The sequence below is a fragment of the Staurois parvus genome, unplaced genomic scaffold (assembly GCF_062004578.1).
Source record: "Staurois parvus isolate SC_StPar_1 unplaced genomic scaffold, SC_StPar_1.0 ptg000087l, whole genome shotgun sequence".
NCBI lineage: Eukaryota > Metazoa > Chordata > Amphibia > Anura > Ranidae > Staurois > Staurois parvus.
In genome coordinates, this window is record NW_028317883.1 from 906,934 (window position 1) to 919,468 (window position 12,535).

The 12,535-nt window shown below is 42.2% G+C and overlaps 1 protein-coding gene across 1 annotated transcript in view; it reads right to left on the reverse strand.

The window, feature by feature from the left end:
- Window positions 1–2,926: 2,926 nt before the first annotated feature.
- Window positions 2,927–12,535, reverse strand: part of PAFAH1B2 (platelet activating factor acetylhydrolase 1b catalytic subunit 2) — a 35,716-nt gene continuing 26,107 nt past the window's right edge. Inside the window, exons 4-6 of the mRNA XM_089670145.1 lie at window positions 12,175–12,291; window positions 11,954–12,076; window positions 2,927–4,356 (exon numbers count right to left, since the gene is read on the reverse strand). Coding sequence (XP_089526271.1) covers window positions 4,078–4,356; window positions 11,954–12,076; window positions 12,175–12,291 — 519 coding nt within the window. The 3' untranslated portion in view covers window positions 2,927–4,077. The remainder of the gene's footprint in view (window positions 4,357–11,953; window positions 12,077–12,174; window positions 12,292–12,535) is intronic.

Consider the following 12,535-nt stretch of genomic DNA (forward strand, 5'->3'; position numbering starts at 1 on the left):
GTTCAAAATCCTTAGAATAGCTTTTATTTCCATATATGCAAATGCATTGGGAACACTACACAGTCTATTCCAAATCAAAACATTTACTGTATAAACTGAAAAATGCTTGATTTTGATGTATTCAAATTGATCCATGATCCCTGGTATGCGATAAATAGGCCCAACACCACAGTATGAGAAACACCCACGTATCATGATGCTTGCGCCACCATGCTTCACTGTCTTCACAGTGTACTGTGGCTTGAATTCAGTGTTTGGGGGTCATCTGACAAACTGTCTCCGGCCACTAGACCCAAAAAGAACAATCTTAATTTCATCAGTCCACAAAATGCTGCGCCATTTCTCTTTAGGCCAGTCAATGCATGCTTTGGCAAATTGTAACCTCTTCAGCACATATGTTGTTATTTCAACCTTGGGACTTTGCGGGGGCTTCTTGCCGATAGCTTGGCTTCACATAGGTGTCTTCTAATTATAACAAAAAGAGTAAACAGGAGCATGAATTATGCAGTCCATATAGTCTTTTAATTAATGGATATGTGTTCCAAGTCAGGCGGAGGGTAATTCAGTCTGAGACACTAGGGCAGGCTGTGGTAGTGTGAAGCAGAGCTCTAGAGTAGAAGGAACAGAAGGAGAGACACAGCGCCTCTAAGTGTAGACTGTATGACAATTTTAATCAATAAAAAGGTACGTTTTTAAACAGGCTCATAAGGGTTAGTATGCAGAGCACCTATCGCCAGATGAAAACCGCACTGGGAGTAATAACGGACAATCAGCAGGAAGCACAGGAGGCCTTTGTGACTACATCCCTAAGTTACTATTTGTGACATCCAGACAGACATCGCTCTGTTGTCTCTCTGTGTGTTGTTCTCCGTATTCCCTCCTCCTGCTTTCCCTGCCTCTGGTCATGTCCCTCACTCCTCTTCGTTTCATATAAGGCTCCTCCTTACAAGTGCTCTACCCATGCCTGATGAAAGAACATGCCGGTCCATATCGGTCCCCGCAGATGCTCAGAAACGCATCACATCCTGATGACGTCAGACGGCAATGCCACTGCTCCAGAAATACTAGGGAATCTGCCAGACTTTCCCACCAACGTCTCTCCTCCCTCCAGCACTTCCTGCTGATTGTCCGGTATTACTCCCAGTGCAGTTTTCATCATCTGGTGATAGGTGCTCTACATACTAACCCTTATGAGCCTGTTTTACATTACCAAGATGTGAGTTGGTAAACTTACCTTTTTAATAATGATTTATAATTGTCATGCAGTCTACACTAATTGGCGCTGTGTCTCTTCTTCTGTGTCTTCTAATTGTAACAGTACTCACAGGTAACTTTAGACCTTCTTTGATCACCCTGGAGCTGATCATTGGCTTTGCCATTTTGTCTATTCTTTGATCCATTGGAATGGTAGTTTTCTGTTTTCTTCCACAACTTTCTGGTTTAGGTTTCCATTTTAAAGCATTTGAGATAATTTTAGCGGAGCAATCCATCAGTTTCTGCACTTCTTTATATGTTTTCCCCTCGCCAATCAATGTATGCTGTTCTTCTGATCAATGTCTGGAACGACCCATTTTACTCAGATTTTCAGAGAAAAATGCACTATGCTCAGCATGAACAATTGCTGCCTCCACTCAAAAGGGGAAGGAAGTTCCCCTGGTCCCCTGCTCTTCATTAAGAAATGTTACCTTTGGAGAGCAGAGGGGGGACGGTCAAGTGGGTACCCGAAATTGACATGTACCCGCTCCCCATCCACTTCCGCTGCGATTGCCTAGGCGATCGGATGCAGACGTCCTCCCACCCCGTAATCTTCTGGGACACAAGACAGGTCCCAGAAGACTACGGGACCATCCACAAAGCTCAGTGCTACTCACGCATGCTCAGTGAGCACCCGGCTGAGAAGCCACAAGCTGTAATAGCCAGGTGCCCATACTGAAGATGCCGGCACTGGGAATACAGGCGGCCAGTGAAGCAGGCTGCGGGGGGGGTTTGCGGGACACGACACCACGGGATCGAGGGACAGGTAAGTGTCCGTTTTTTACAAGTCAGCATCTACAGTTGTTGTAGCTGCTGACTTTTATTTTCTTTCCATTTCAGTCACTGGAACAGTTCTTTCACAGACTGAATGACCTCACTAATTAAACTTCACACTGCTAATATTTTGAACACACGCCTTTCAATTAACGATTCGATTACGCAGAATGAGCAGCATGCATGTTGTGACTGTTGGTCTTCTATTACTCTACTACACCTACTAGCAAATTATTTGCCAGGTAGAAATATAATTTTAGACCAAAAACTGATTGATCTAGTTAGCTATATTGGACTGCTATTATTTGGAATACAACTGTATATTAGGTATCACTGCACACATCGGAGTATGAACTGTGAATGATTGGTCTAGAATTATTGCCAACTCTAAACTGCTGACCTGTTAAAGCCTCTTTAAAGGGTAGTACATAAACAATCTTGATATTTTTTAAATGTGCAACAGCTGCCCGCAATTTCAGGCTTTACAAACTTATCATCTACAATTTTAAGTATTACCAAAAAAATAGGGATCCTGTTTTTGTGTGCACTAAATTGAAGTGTATTTTTTCCTGAAAATATAGAATAGCATAGATCTTATGTTACATAAAATCTAGCAGCTACAACCATTTTATCTAAAAGGGTTTCTGCTTTCAAAAAAATTTTAAGTGATTTTAAGTGCAATGTTCTGTAAAATGTCCTTTTTTGTGTGTGTATGCAAATTGGGAAAAAAGGCATTGACAGCAGTAGGGTTAAAGTGTATCTAAATTCAAAACCAAAAATGTGATCTATTACCGCTTACCAGTCCTTAGATGTGGTGAATGCATTAAGGTTTTCGTACACAAGATTCGCCTATTTTCAGAGAAAAGATATTTTCATAACAAAAAGGCGGAGACAAGGGTACCACTGATATTTTTATAACTTCTCTCCATACACACATAACAATAAGGAGGAACAATCCAATTCATTATGCTATATGTAGAAGCAAAAGCTCTGAAGATGCAAAATCTACAACTGAGTCCTAAACCTGTACAGATCCGAGAGGCACAGACAGCGCTTAATACACTACAAGATAACCTATCTGCAGCTTTTATTGGCCCTTACTCTTCCATCAACCACACCCTATATTGTTGAGTCATGGCTACATATTGCTCTATGCTTCGGTACTAAGCCACTTTGTAACCCATAATGCCCAACTTCCCAGATAATGATCTGAATTTTCAGGACAGATTTTTTTTCAGTAACTTCTGCTTTGGTCCCTGACCACAACACACTTTATCAATAAAGGATTCATACAAGCAATACAATTATATTCACGTACATTTCCAAGACTGCTTATGCACTGCGCGAGAAGAGGACAGTTACAGAACAAAACTTACCAGATAATAAAATAAACTAGGGGTATTTTCAGTTTGGTACAGGCTGCACTGGCAATGACATGATTGAATTGCAGACATTCCCACTTTCACAATAGTGACACTATTAATGCTAGATTTTCTTTACTCAATCATTCCACTTCTAGTTTTGTATATTAAACCACTTTCACACCAGGGCTGTCTGCCATACAACCTTTACCTATGTAAACCTTTGCAGGCACCTGAAAGGTGTAATTGTCATAAAAGGAAAATGTGTTGAATTAAATAGGGAATTTGCTGATTTAGGAGGGTCAGTCCTGAACATCAGCTTATATGTAAACACTACACAAAGGCTTCACAATGGCTGCACAGCCAAATTTTGAAGGGAGGTTCTCTCTTCCCTAGATTAGCCATGGATATATACAGCCTACATCACTCTATGATTTTTGGTATCCCACCACTGCCAACGTCAAAAATCCATATCCCAATCCTGCAAATCTGACTCCATGGGGGAGGCTTCAATGATGTCAAGTGGTCAATAATACAGGAGACAATAAAAGGGGGTTTGCAGAGGTTGGATTTGAGCAGGTGTATATACATTGAGCATGTAGATGTACAGCTGAGGCAATTGTAGTTAGCGAGGGGGAGGGGGGCAGCCAATGATGTAACACTGACAACAGGATGAGTGACACGGTGATCAGGCCAGGGTGACTTGTTTTTCTTCAGGGGTTTCCTCCAGCAGTTGCATAATCAGTTCATGAAGTGGCCTGCAGACCTTAGCATAGCCAGTAGCCGTGAGGTGGAGGAAGTCGAACATGTCATTTCGAGAAGTAGTGCCATCTGAGTGAACAAAGCCAAAATCTAAGTCCAGCAGCTGCACTCCAGGAAGACGTGGGAGCCATGAGCGCAAGAGCTGGTTGACACGTGCATTCTTCTCTCGCAGTGGATTTGGCTTCTCTCCACGTGGCAGTAATCCCTATAACAGGAAACAAAAAAGTCAAGCGCAGAAAACATTTTGAAAATGTAAAACTTTTGCATGACATGATTTTATCTCTCAGATCAGTTTTATGTCCATTTGTAGACACTCAAAGCCCTTACATATTTACTCTTCTATGACAATATGTACCAAGGCTGAATATGGTATATGGATATTATTATTATACAGTATTTATAAAGCGCCAATAGTTCGCTCAGCACTGTACATTACAAAGGGGGACAGAACATGTGACAGAACAATACCAATACAATGCAAAACATGAGGGGATTGAGGGCCCTGCTCTTTCGAGCTTACAATCTAGTGGATATCAGAGAATTTAACTAAACCCTCAAAAAGTGTCAGATTGAGGGGCGTGGAGACGCATGGCAGCACACTGCTAGAGCTCCAGGGAGAGATCAGCTCTACAGCCACTTAAGCGGTACACAGCACGGCGATCATGGGCAGGATTGTTAAGCCCACTTCACACAATCGCCCACATCGTTCGCAATCCGGGTCCTCAGTACGCCCGATCCAGGATCTTTTCCACAATAGAGGTGCACAGAGGAACGGCCCTGATGGGGGTAAGAAGGTACCTTTACATCATGAGGAAGTTCACAGTGAGGAGTACCTTCCAGCTTCTGAGGATATGGTAAGAGGGGACATGTGCTCCGATCCGCCACTCACATACTATGAGATGACAGAGATCGTTTACATCTGCAATTACTGATTTAAAGGAAGATTTATCTCTCTCTGAGCAATTAACATTGCAGAATGCTGGTGCTTACAGGGACAGGGCGATCTGTAGGCTGGAAAAAGTTTCTGAAAGTTATGCTACACACTTGATTAATGTGAATCACCACCTTGAAGATTTAGATAACAGAGGGAGAAATAACATCAGAGTGAGAGGCGTCCCTGAATCTGTGTCTGCTGAACAACTTCTGTCGGCATTACAATCTATCTTTAACAATCTTTTAGAGAGACCTGCGGACACTGTCATTGATTTTGAGAGAGCACACAGAGCCCTTAGGCCAAGGGGGGCAGACTGTTCTCCCCCCCCCCCCCCCCCCCAGGGACATCATTTTGCTGTATTGCCAACTTAAGATTGAAAGAAGAAATCCTCAAAAAAGCCAGACAAAATGATCTCATTACTTTTAACGGTGGTGAACGTGCACTCTTTCAGGACCTTTCCTCTATTACTTTGAAAAATAGAAGAGCACTACGCCCTCTACTGGCCATCATGCAGGAGAAGGGGATTCCTTATAGATGGCGGTTTTCTTTTGCCTTGCAGGCTACCCAGAATGGTAAGCACTATCTGTTGAGAATGCCTGCAGATATCCGGGGTTTCTGTGATGACCTCTAACTTCCATACGTGGAACTACCGGAATGGTATGAGGAATTTCGAGTTTTATCAGCAGTTCCCACCATCGGATCAACTCCTCCGCAAACCCCTTCTAAATCACAATATCGAAAAACATGGCACCAGAAGCAGGCCAGTCCAGGTTCAATCTTATCCTCACTGAAATCTAAGGAGTTAAGAGTGAGAGAAGATTTTGATGATACCTGACTGTGATTACCGTGTTTCCCTGAAAATAAGACATACCCATAAAATAAGCTGTAGCAGGAATTCTAAGCATTTGCGCAATATAAGCCATACCCCAATATAAGACATAGTGATGGAGCAGCCCTTCTCATCTCCCCCATTGTGACAGCTGCTATCTCGGAGGTGAAGGGAGAGGTTACAGGCAGCCCCATCAACAAGGTCGGATCCCGATCATTCTGTGTGTGGTGCAAGCTGATTCATAGTGGGAGACAGTGAAGAGGTAGAAAGTGAAAGTAAAAAAGTCTCAGTGAAGTGAGGAGCAGGACGCTCTGCTTTAGGTACCGTATTGTGTGTCCTCAGGGGGAAGAAGTAAAGCTGTGCCTGCTGTTTTACTCAGCACTGTGGGTCTCTCTCCCCCAGCACCAACCAGCAACAGTCTGTGGATCTCTCTCACCCCCCATAAACACCAGTAAAGCTGCTGCTCCCCAGCATTGACCAGCAACAGTCTGTGGATCTCTCTCACCCCCCAAAAACACCAGTAAAGCTGCTGCTCCCCAGCACCAACCAGCAACAGTCTGTGGGTCTATCTCATCCCCCACAAACACCAGTAAAGCTGCTGCTCCCCAGCAACAGTCTGTGGGTCTCTCTCACCCCCCACAAACACCAGTAAAGCTGCTGCTCCCCAGCACTGACCAGCAACAGTCTGTGGGTCTCTCTCATCCCCCACAAACACCAGTAAAGCTGCTTCTCCCCAGCACTGACCAGCAACAGTCTGTGGGTCTCCGTCATCCCCCCAAAAACACCAGTAAAGCTGCTTCTCCCCATACATACCATACATAATAAAAATAAGACATCCCCTAAAATAAGCCATAGTGTGTCTGCTTGAGGAAAAATAAATATAGGACAGTGTCTTATTTTCGGTGAAACACGGTAGTTGGTTTTAGCCTTTTTTTTTCCTCTCTTACAGTCCCTGTTGCTCTTTTCAGTCCATGCTTTTTCCGGATAGAGAGGACATCAGGAGTTCACGTTGAGGGAGGTCTTGACTGTGGCTAACCACCGTGGGCTCACTTCCCTTGCTGTGTGTTTGCTCTAGCTCTTCTATTTATGTTTGATATACTTTGCCTAATTGATGATTATGTGCTTAATTAACCAGGTGATACAATTTTATTCTGCTTACGGCCTGACCGCCGGAATGTTCCTTATTATTGGCTCTCAGGGCTCACATGGCCTAATAGTTATGTATCCATTGGCACATTGTTTGAAATTGTTGCACCTGTGTTAGATATATTTTCTATAATTGCAAATGATCTCTGGATTCTATCTAATGTTTATGATACTGTCCCTGCAGTTATCTGAATCCTGCATTTAATACAGGTGTTGTTGGCTTTGAGTTCAGATCTCCCTAGATGTAATTGCCATTTGTTTATTATTACTTCTGCCGTTCCTATGGTAAGCTTTGCCATAGGCATTATTTTTCACTACTGAAAGACGGCTTTGCATGGCCTTCTATAGTGTTTCTGCAAGAACACATTTTAAAACCAGACAGATTCCAACGTTGTCGAACAATTACTTTACGAAAGCATACCATTTCTCCTTCTGTCAGCACATCACGGATGAGCTGAAAGGGTTTGCAGCTGGCTGTCTGCTCCTAGGAGGAGATTAAAATATCCCACTTAACCCTGCTTTGGACATGTATAATGGGACAACCTGTATCGCATATAAAAACCTTAAAAGGGTTAAGCTACGTCTGAGATCTTTACTACTGATTGATGCTTGGAGATCGCTTAACCCCACTGGCCGTGACTACACGTGCTATTCCCCACCACACAACCGATATGCCAGGATTGATTACCTTTTTATTTCTCAAACAGACCTCCCTCTGCTGACTGTCGCTAAGATCGGGATACAATCTCTTTCAGATCATGCCCCACTATCGCTGAGTAAGACATCTAAGACGTATAACTGGAGACTTAATCCGGCTCTAGGGATGGATGTTGAAATTCTGACCGATATCACCAATACGATTAAACAATATTTTCGTATCAATAAGGGTACAGGAACTTCTCCTATTAGCATGTGGGAGGCACACAAATGTGTTGTACGCAGAGTGTTTAAGTTGGGTGCCAGACGGAAAAGGGAGCAGTCTAGAATTACCAATATTTCAACAAATATAGCAAAACTTAAATCTCACCATAAACTTTCCCTTGCCAATTCCAAGGCGGTTGAACTTCAGAAGGCGCGGTTGGAACTACAGGCCATCCTAGACACCAACTATAAGCAATCCCCGTTTTTCAAAAAATTAGTCAACTATGAGGGAGCAAGCAAAAGTAGGTGTTTCTTGGCCAGGGCCTTACAAGAGGCTAAACTAAATGAAAACATTCATGGAGTTAAAAACTCGAAAGGTACCTTGGAACATGACAGTAAAGTGATTGCCTCCTTATTTCATCAATATTACACCACCTTGTATAACTTGCCCCCCACTCACACCCATAAGGTGCTTAAGGGAGAGAAATTTGATCTAATCAAGGATTAGAAAAGTAAAATTGCCTTCCCTGAAAACGCTCAATGTCAAACTGCTAGAATGCCCTATTGGGGAGACAGAGTTGGCCAATGCTATTAAAAGTTTAAAATCGGGGAAAAGCCCTGGTCCAGATGGGCTAATGTGACAATATTAAAAGACCTTTAGCTCCCTGCTCTCTATGCCTCTACTGCAGACACTCAACTCTTTGAGCACGCCTCAGCCTATCCTCCTTCTTTTTCTCTTTCATATATCACTGTCATCCCCAAAAAGGATAAAGACCCTGCCGACCGTACAAGCTACAGACCAATTTCCCTACTTAACATTGATATAAAGTTGCTTGCGAAAATACTGGCCAACCGGCTTAGACCCTACCTATCTGATATCATTGGAACAGAACAAGTCGGTTTTATGTCAGGCAGAGAAACACGTGACAATATTGTCAAGGTCCTTAACCTAATCCATACGGTGAGGGTCGAGGGCTTTCTCCTCTCTATCGATGCAGAGAAGGCCTTCAATCACGTATCGTGGGACTTTATGTTCACTACGTGTGCCCATATAGGGCTGGAACCTCATATGTTGAATTGGATCTCTGCTTTATATCAGAATCAAACGGCTAAGATCAAGGTTAATGGTACGCTTCCTGAAACCATAACTATTAAAAATGGCATGAGACAGGGTTGTTCCCTATCTCCCCTTCTGTTCATTCTCACTCTTGAACCTTTCATACGGCTGGTTCAGCAAAATGAGAAGATTCATGGATACCAGATCAATAATGAGACTTTCAAAACGGCGGCATATGCAGATGACCTGTTATTTTTCATATCTCAACCTCATATTTCTGTTCCTAACCTTCCGAGCTTATTCAACCACTATCATTTTCTCTCAAATTTGAAAATAAACTACACTAAATCAGAGGCATTAAATTTAACAGTAAGCCCCTCCTCCTTAGCCCTCATTAAGCGAAACTGCTCTTTCGGGTGGGTTTCCACAGCTCTTAAATATTTGGGCATTTGGCTCACTCCCAATCACGATGACTTTAAACACACAAAACTTTGTCCCCTTACTACCCAATATTCAGAAAGATCTCAAAAATTGGCACACAAAACTTTCTCCTGGTTTGGTAGGGCAGCCATCTTAAATAAAATTAATATTCTTCCTCAGATATTTTACTGCATGAACGCTCTCCCGATTAGGCTCCCATCAACCTTTTTATAAAAAATTACAACTGGCTCAAAGAGCCTTTGTGTGGGGTTAAATAAAAAAAAATGTATTCGATTCCAACTTGTCACGCGTGCCAAGAGTTCTAGAGGTATGGGGTTACAAGACTTTAAAAAGTATTACTACGCTACTCACATTACCAGAATCATAGACTGGAATTGTCATGCCACGCATAAACACTGGGTTTCCCTGGAAAGCACTGACGTTTCAGCTCCTTTAAGATTTTCACCATGGCTGTCAAAGTCTGCTTATCCCAAAGCATTTGTTAGCACATCCCTTAATTGGCGCAACATTAGATACCTTTGATGACCTTGCAAGAAGGGTTGTGGGTTTTGCTAGTTCTCCGGGTCCTCTCACTCCTATTGCTGGTAATCCAGAGTTTCCTCCCGGGTTGGAGTCTGGAGTGATTCCAGTACATGAGCCAACCTTATCTCTGTTGGTGACTCATAGCTTCAAACGTAGGGGAGTTAAGTCCAAAAAGAGCACTCCATGAGCTATGCGGAAAGGTTTAGACCCCGTACTGGACTTATTTTCAAATACATATTTATTTGACTAACCACAGATGAAAAGAGGCTTTTTCCAGGCCCCTCACAACCCTAGAAATGCAATGTTTAAAGGGGAAACCCATCGACAAAACCACCTCTTTGGCCTATTCATGGCTTCAAAACACTCACTCTGAACCCCTGACAATTTTCGGACGGGTTGGGAATCAGCCCTTCAGGTACAGTTCTCTGATGAGCAATGGAGAAAAGACTGCATTTTTTGCTCACAAATGCTCCATCAGCATTAGAACCCAAAAAACCTCCTACAAATTGTTAACAAGATGGTATGCTACCCCGGAGAGGCTAAAGAGGTGGTTCCCCCAGACATCAGGCTTATGTTGGCGCTGTGATTCAGCCGAGGGCTCTGTTACGTGTCTGGTGGCAAGGTCCACGGCTTATGCCATTTTGAGACAAAGTTTGCGAGTTCACATACTCTATTACTGAGATTGCATTACCCTTAACCCATGAATGCTATCTCCTCCATATCTCGGAGTGCTCATTGAAATCGTACAAGCAATCCTTGGTTCGGCACCTTTTAAAATGCAGCCAAGTCCCTAACTACTAGGCATTGGAAGACCCCTCGATTCAAGCTTGGATAAGAGAGGTTAACGTTATTCAGGAATTGGAAAGGACATTGACTATGACTGATGACATAGTTGCCAGATTCCACAAATTATGGTCCAGTTGGTATGCTTTCCCTTTCTCAGAAACGTATAGAGGGCTGATGGACGAATAACACTTTTCTACTTGTCAATGTGTGTATCATGCTGGTGGATACTTGACACCACCTGTGGAATTGGATCTGTTCTTACGATTGCTGTTCTCTTTCTTTGCTAAATTTTATTCTTCCTTTCATGCACTTATGTTAGATTTGAGGTTTGTACATGCAATTTATAAATATTTCAGTTTGTGAATGCCTCATGTAGACCACTGATCTGATTGTACTATCAAGTTTTTCCAGAAGCCAACATTTGTTAGCGTGTACTACATGACTTCATAACATGCAAAGCCTTTTGGTAGTTCATGGATGGTTATATGTTCTGCTTTTTATGAATAAAGGTCAATTGTTTAAAATAAAAAAAAGTGTCAGTTTGAAAAACAAATAACTGTGGATGTAATTAACACTCCAATTTACAGCAATGAGGCAAAAACAAATAAAAATGTACACTTTTAATCCGATCCTTACAGTTCAATTAAATGCCCATGCAGTTTAAAAATGAAAAATATCTATTCTGCAAGATCTATGACTTTGATTTGCTGAAACTGGAGAGTGCAAATTCTAGTGCAGCTCTGCAAAGAAACCAATCAGCTTCCAGGTTTTATTGTTAAAGCTTAAAATCCACAAAAAGACGTGGTCGGAAACACCTCCTTTCTTTCTGTGCAGTGTAAGTGTGCATGAGGACACCAGTAAAGACTGTGCCTGTTATTCATCCATACCTGCAGAAAGCACTACAGTGGAAGAAAGCACATTTCTACTAAGAGAATTAGGTATTTTATGGCACTTCCATTTAAAAATCAGTTAAAAATAATAACATGCAGGGGATAGGACTATTAAAACAAGAAAAGGTGTGAGACTTCAGTTGGGGTTTAGAACCAGTGTTAACAGGCTTTGGGCCTGTGTCAATAGCACCGTTTTACAGGATTCTAAGTTTCTTTAGAATTCCCAAAGGCTTGTATGGAAATGCAAAATACATTTTGAGTGAGCATAGCCTGTTGAAATAGGGCCTTGGTGTGGAGGGACTGGCAATCGCCACAGAGTATTGTTTTTGCACTTACCATGACAATTATTTTGGCTTGTGGCTGCAACGTATTGATGAGTTTTATGATGGCTTCCACTCCTCCGGCCACTTCGTCTGCAGAATTTTCATGGTTATTGGTGCCAATCCATAAAACAATAACCTAGAGAATAAGGACAAATATTTTAAGATGCTAATTGCATATTTTAGCATTTTTTTTTATTCCAGACTGGAACATGAATATATAACAAATTTTCTTACTTTAGGTTTGATATTCTCTAGTTCTCCATTTTGAAGTCTCCAAAGGACGTGGCGTGTGGTGTCTCCACCAATGCCAAAGTTCAGTGCATGCAGTGGAGAGAACAGTTCCCTCCATATCTGTGGAAGATATAGCGAGATTAAATATTAATATACATTAAACCTGAGACTTAACAGCCTGCTTTATCCAAAGCCTGGGTTTCCTTGAATGTTGACTTTAAGGCCTCGTGTACACAGGATGTTTTCTTTCCTTCTGTGGATACCTTTGTTCCATGGGAGGGAAAAACAGCGTTAAATATTGGCACAACAAACGTCTGGGCGTTCATTCATCTGTTAGCCAGAATAATAATTTATTCTGGCCACT